Source organism: Grus americana, chromosome 16 (assembly GCF_028858705.1).
Source record: "Grus americana isolate bGruAme1 chromosome 16, bGruAme1.mat, whole genome shotgun sequence".
Taxonomy (NCBI): domain Eukaryota; kingdom Metazoa; phylum Chordata; class Aves; order Gruiformes; family Gruidae; genus Grus; species Grus americana.
This window is the reverse complement of record NC_072867.1, coordinates 15,689,891-15,695,890: the sequence shown is the minus strand read 5'-3', so window position 1 is coordinate 15,695,890 and position 6,000 is coordinate 15,689,891. Positions and strand designations below refer to the sequence as shown.

The 6,000-nt window shown below is 39.0% G+C and overlaps 1 protein-coding gene across 9 annotated transcripts in view; it reads right to left on the bottom strand.

The window, feature by feature from the left end:
- Positions 1–661: 661 nt before the first annotated feature.
- The window catches only part of PTPN11 (protein tyrosine phosphatase non-receptor type 11), a 29,304-nt gene continuing 23,965 nt past the window's right edge, over positions 662–6,000 (bottom strand). For 5 of the 9 annotated variants that reach the window (XM_054844043.1, XM_054844041.1, XM_054844040.1 and 2 more), the window contains 3 exons: positions 5,578–5,690; positions 5,294–5,395; positions 662–4,257 (listed from right to left, as the gene is read on the bottom strand). In XM_054844043.1, the coding sequence (XP_054700018.1) occupies positions 5,326–5,395; positions 5,578–5,690 (183 nt within the window). In that variant the 3' untranslated portion in view covers positions 662–4,257; positions 5,294–5,325. Of the gene's footprint in view, positions 4,258–4,815; positions 5,155–5,293; positions 5,396–5,577; positions 5,691–6,000 lie in introns of all 9 variants that reach the window. The other 4 variants (XM_054844038.1, XM_054844044.1, XM_054844039.1 and 1 more) reach the window with 2 other exon arrangements.

The following is a 6,000-nucleotide window of genomic DNA, read 5'->3' as shown; positions in this document are numbered from 1 at the left end:
TTGCACACTAATACTCAGGGGGAAAAAAAAAAAAAAAAAAGAAAAGAAAAGGCTAATCCTCATCTCAGTTTTGAGGAAGTTCCACACCAAGTTCAAAAAGCAGGAAAGAAACAGCAAGGGTCAGTTAGCTGAGGGTGCAAGCAGCAGGGACAGGACTCCCAGGACAGGGGCTGACCGGAGAGGCAGTACCTGGACAGCACGGAGAACCTCCCACGGGGCAGCCAGCTGGCAGCGGACACTCGGAACAAAGGTAAAAGCTCGTATTCATCATATTTAATAAGAGTTTTGCTCCACTGGCTCTCAGGAAGGACAGCTGCTCTCAGCAACAGCATCTCATCCCGCGGGGGCTCAGCAGTAGAACTCGGAAATGCTATGATCTAGACTTGAAGATTAGTGCCCGTACAACACCATCTCTTCTGACGGCAAGCTGAAGAACAGAGGAACTGACAAACCATCTTAAGAAAATGATTTTTATTTCCTTTTTTTTTTAAATTTCTTTTTTTTTTCATTTTTTTAAGTTCTGATGTTTACAGATATGCTTTTCTTTCTGATAGTATAGCTTCGCAGCAATTGAAAAAAAAATAATCACAATGCAGCTAGCAGAGCAGCTGAACTAAGACCCATAAATACCAGCACAGAAAACAATGGACAACCACCAATATTTCTATACATGAACTATTATTTTAATGTCACATTTTGACAATTGTAAATGGTCTACAGAATGTATGTGGGCAAAAGGCAATAAGTGAGTCTCTTGAAACACTAGATGTATAATAAACAGCGCATTATCAACATTTACATGGTTCACATCAAATTGATGACATCCTAAATGTATTCCTTTTAAAGGATAGAGATTTTTCAATAAAATATTACATTTCATTTAATACTCTGGTACAATACTTCATACATTGCAGGAAAAAAAAAAAATGCAAGGTCTACTCCACCTAATAAGAGGATCCTTTTTCATTAGTCTTTAGTACTGTAATAAAAAAAAAAAATCACAATAATGTCATAAATAAACAAACAGGCTTGAAATTATTAATTAGGTTTCACTATTTAAAAGGGAGAAATTAAAAATTAATTTGAAATAATGAAGTTATGGGTAGAAACTCAAAACCTGACAACACATCCTAGTACCAGCTGTGATTTTTCCCGTCCCTACAACAAAAAAGGAAACAGGTTTTAAAACTTCGTTAGCCATATCCTAGTTAATCGTGTTTCCAACACATATCTGAAGAGGAAATAGTAAAGTCTGGTCAGGATTAATAGGAGAACCAATCAGTCCTAACAACAGTTAGCTGAAATTAAAGTGTATGCTATAAAACATTCAGATGAAATCTGCAGCAAATTCATGCTGGCATAAATTATTGTGCCTTAGGAGTTGGGTTAAAGTTTCCCTTGTGGTATAAAGTCTTCTACAACAGAACAGAACTGCATCCCTTTTCCATTCCAATGATACAGCGAAAGCTTGGAAATCAATGCTTAAAATCTATTCTCTAAAAACTCACTAGAAATACATAAAACCAACATTCACTTATCTCCCCTGAACCAAAGGACATTTCTCTTTCTTGCTTCATCTGTCATAAACCCCAGCCATTGTTCAAAATAATTTAAAAAAAATCTGTTAAGAATCATCCCGCTCTTGCCGGTGCATGAAAGGCAGACAGATTTTATTTTGCAAGGTCTCCCCTTTGGTATTCAGCAGGGCCTAACACTCCAGTTGAGAGGAGTATTTATTCACAATCTTTCAGATTCTGTTCCCCCCTCATTGACATTCTTCCACCATAAGCTCCCTGGGATTAATACACATTCTGCAGTAAGGATTCCCTGGTTCCAAGAAAAAAAAAAAAAAATCCTACAGCGGCAGGTTCTAAACAGCTAAAATGAGGTCATAAGAGGCAACTTTACATTGGCCATGTAACTGATTGCTGCTTACACAGGTCAATCTTTTAAGACACATCATATTATTAACTGAGTTCCTAACAGTTCGGATTCATTCAGGATCCTTCTCTCATTTCTATTTACTTTTCCCCTGACTTTTCAGTTTGGTGCAGAACAGCTCCAAACCTGAGCATGCGTCCCACCTTGCTATAACGTATGAAGCGTAGAATTTGTCTAACTCCACACAAAGTTTTAGACAAATATTTAATTGCTGTCAATTGCTCTATACAAATACCAACACTTACAACCGATCCCCGTTCAGCAGGACGAAGCTGTGAATAGGGACAGGAGAGGAAGCAGGCGATGTAGAATACGTATCTCACTACCAAATGAATAGATTTCTCTCTCATCATTACTAGAAATTTTAGATCTAAAAAGGGCACAAGTATTTACGACTAGAGTATAAGGCTATGACATTAAAACACCTAATCTGGTATGCTGGTGACAGGAGTTCAAAAAAAAAAAAAACCAAAAACCCAACACAACCAAAACCCAACCAAACAAAAAAACCCCCCAAAAACCCCACCCCAAACCAAAAAACAAACCCCAAAACCTCAAAAGACAAAAAGGACAATAGGCAAAGTAACAAAATTCTGCTTAACATTAAAGAAGCACCTTCATTCAGTTCAAACAAAGTGTTCAAATATTTGATTTTGCAAAGCACTCTCAGGAAAAGGTAATGTAATCTCCCACTTAACCTTTCACAAAGCTGCATTAATTACATTCCAGGCTTTAGCATAATTTCATGAGTAAGACCAATAACACAATTCCACTGGCCCTGCACCCTTGCGTACAGCAATTTAATGCAGCATTCACCATCTGCACCTGCTGAAAACGGCAATAACTCCTCACCACCACTTAAGTCAGAGAACTTCCCTGGCAGCGTGGGGAAAGCCCTTGGTAAGACCCCACCGGTACCCCTGCCAGGAACGCGTGCGCAGCTGCTAATGGCTTCAAGGGGAGCTTCCGGTCCAGATAACTGGACAGAGCAAAGTGAAGAAACCCAATTAACCGGCAGCTTAACCACAGTTCTTCGTTCTACAGCCTCTAGAAGAGGACTTTGTCTCATTGACAACAATCAGAAGTGGTTTCAGATGGACGTGATTTTTTTTTTTTTTTTTTTTTATTAATCGAATAGGGACAGCAAATTCAATGCAGCTCTGAAAGGCACTTCAGGTAGAACGGTAACAAACTCCTGCCTGATGAAATGAAGCAGAACCAGCCTGCTGGCCTTGCTGCCTGTGCTGCCCCTTCCAGCTAAGGCAATTTCAGTGGATAGCTAGCTTCCATGCGTTGCTTTCCCCACACAACTTTAATTTAGCCACTTACGCTAGCATAAGGCCTTACTACAAAACCAGAAGGCTCAACAGCTTCCACCTCCCCAGCAGAAGGGGAAGAGGGTTACCTTACACCAAGGTAACAGCCTGCACGGTGGGTTACTTTTTTCCACTGCTTTTAGTATGCTGACTAGGTGTCGTCATGCAACTTTTTAAAATACCTTAACTCTACAAGTTCAGTCTCTTGCTTAATAGACGAACACAGACAAATTAACATAGACAGCGTCCTCACAAACCCCATGGCCACTGTGTCTTTTGAGAGATACAATAAATTTCTATTTTGGGTAGAGATCACGTAAAAGAAATTGTTTGATGTAAAGGCTACCTTGCATAATTACTCAAAAATAGCCCGCCCAGCCACTCAGCTAAGTCGTAATCAAAGCCATCAGTTATCACAAAAAGCACCTTCATATCAATAACCGCTCACTCCTATGAAACTCGGTCCGAGTTTGAAATGTATTAGGACTAATTTTATCATGTAGCTGATTCTATTCACGCTGGTGATCCACTGTTTTCAAACAATCAAGTATTGTTCCCATCAGTATTTTACATTAGTGTAACGGATTTATCTGCATCATTGCTCTCCCACCCCCCTACCCCACCCACTCCCCCCCAAAAAAAGATAAAATCCCACAACTGCTCAAATAAGAAAAAAACCCCAACTAATAGCCATACTGTGAAACAAAAACACTATTTAAAAAACAAATGGATGACAGTCCAACAGTTTGCAGGATTCAAAACTGACTCTACAATGTAGTTGTCTACATTGTAGAAAGGATTTCCTTTTATTTGGAAAATGAGCAATTGTAAATCAGGTATCGGAGAGAAGAGATATAAACAATCTTTAGATGGTCTTAAGTTTTGCCTACTGTTGAAGGATTAAAACCGTAAATAAAAAGGTACCAAGCCCTCAGAGTTCACCGTTCATGTGAAGCTTCTTCCACCTCTTTCTTGACCTTTTTAAAAACCATATTCATTTCTGGGAAAGGAAGGGAGAAGAAAATTAAAAATTATTTAGGAAAAAAACAGCAGTTATTTCTTATTCTGCCATTGTACAGAAATGCTTAATTTTGACTCAAGAAAGCCTTAAACTCAACCAAAAGTCTCAAACCTTGCTTATAAACTGTGTGGTACATTGGCAGTAGAAGATGAGATTGTGTATAAACTTGGAGAAGGTCCCTGGACTAAATGGATGAAATGCACTTACAGTTACCAAATGGAAAAGGGAAAATAGGATTTTGGAGGTCTCTGAAAACACAGGGGAAAGGTGATGAAAGGCTTTAGATTAGAATCCAAAAGAAGTTAATGACTAAAGACACCTAAAGGTATTCCTTTGCTGTATTCACAGCCCATTAACCTAAGTAGCAGATAAACTTATTAGCTAATAACCTATATATATATTCAGTTGTCTGAATATAAGAACCAAATTATAACAGCTATTTAAAACATAATGAAGAGAATCTACAGATTTTTCTCCCAGCAAAAGCAAGGATTTAATTTTTACTAGTACAACAACAATACTACACCAACTACTCACACCACACAGGCACAGCAGTAACTTTGCTCATCGCATCTTTTATGAAGCCGAGCATGAACTGAAGTGTTCTTTGAATCTCTGTAGATGCACACAAGTCCTTATCATCAACCAGGAGCAAAAATCACTTTTAAAAGACATGGAAAGCTCAGACTGTAGCTGCCACTCATCTGTCACTAGCACGCAGAATTTCAGTCTCCTGAATAAAGACTTCCAACTTCTGTCACCGGTGAGTCAGGGCATGAGAACAAAGGCCAAACTGCCACGCTAATATTCCACGTTGGTTTGAAAGGGTAGCCATAGATGCAACTCAACCAAAATTAGCTTCTGGAATTTAAATGCCTTAAGGGGAAGAGATTACATGCATTTGGGGCATTAAGAAGTCCTTCCCAGTTCTTCTCATAGTTTGGTTTCATGTACATTTTCTCCAAACCCCACAACTCCAGGCTGGATATGCACACTCACTCCTGACCACACATACCTGCCTCTGCATGGAAGTCTCTGTACATCTTCTCATCTGAAACTTTTCTGCTGTTGCATCAGCCCCACATTTTCATATACTCTAGCACTATCTTCTCTCATTCTGAAATGAAACAAATACTTACAGTCCAAAGAATCTAGTTTGAGAAAGTCACATTTGTACACACTATAATTCAGTGAAAATTTATTTTGCTCAAAAGCACAGGGCAACATCCTCATTCGAAGTCCCTGAAGATTAGTTAGTACAATTCAAAACTTACACACTGACAACACAAGTGAACTTACTCTGGACATGTTGGGGTTGGGGTACAGGGTGGAAGAGGGCTCTGATCCCCACTTGTCTGGTCCGATAAAGAATATTTAATGTTTGTGTATTCGTGACCTTTTCTCTTACTCTTCTGCGAAGCAAAACACAACAAAAAGCCAGGTTTTAAATTACTAACAGGAAGCAATTGTTGAAGTAGTGCAGAAATTACATGTAGAACTGACCACGTATGATTTTCCAAGAAAGGTTTGTCCATGAACAGAAGAGAGCTCAAATCTGTAGATAACACACACAACGTGAATAGGACCTAAAGGCTTGCATTAGCTATTTGTTACAAGACCTGAAAAGCCTCACTTTTCAATATTCCTCTTTCCACCACCATCCCCAGCAGAACCTACCAACCTCATGAACCAGCACTCATACACAATCTTCATCTTACTTGG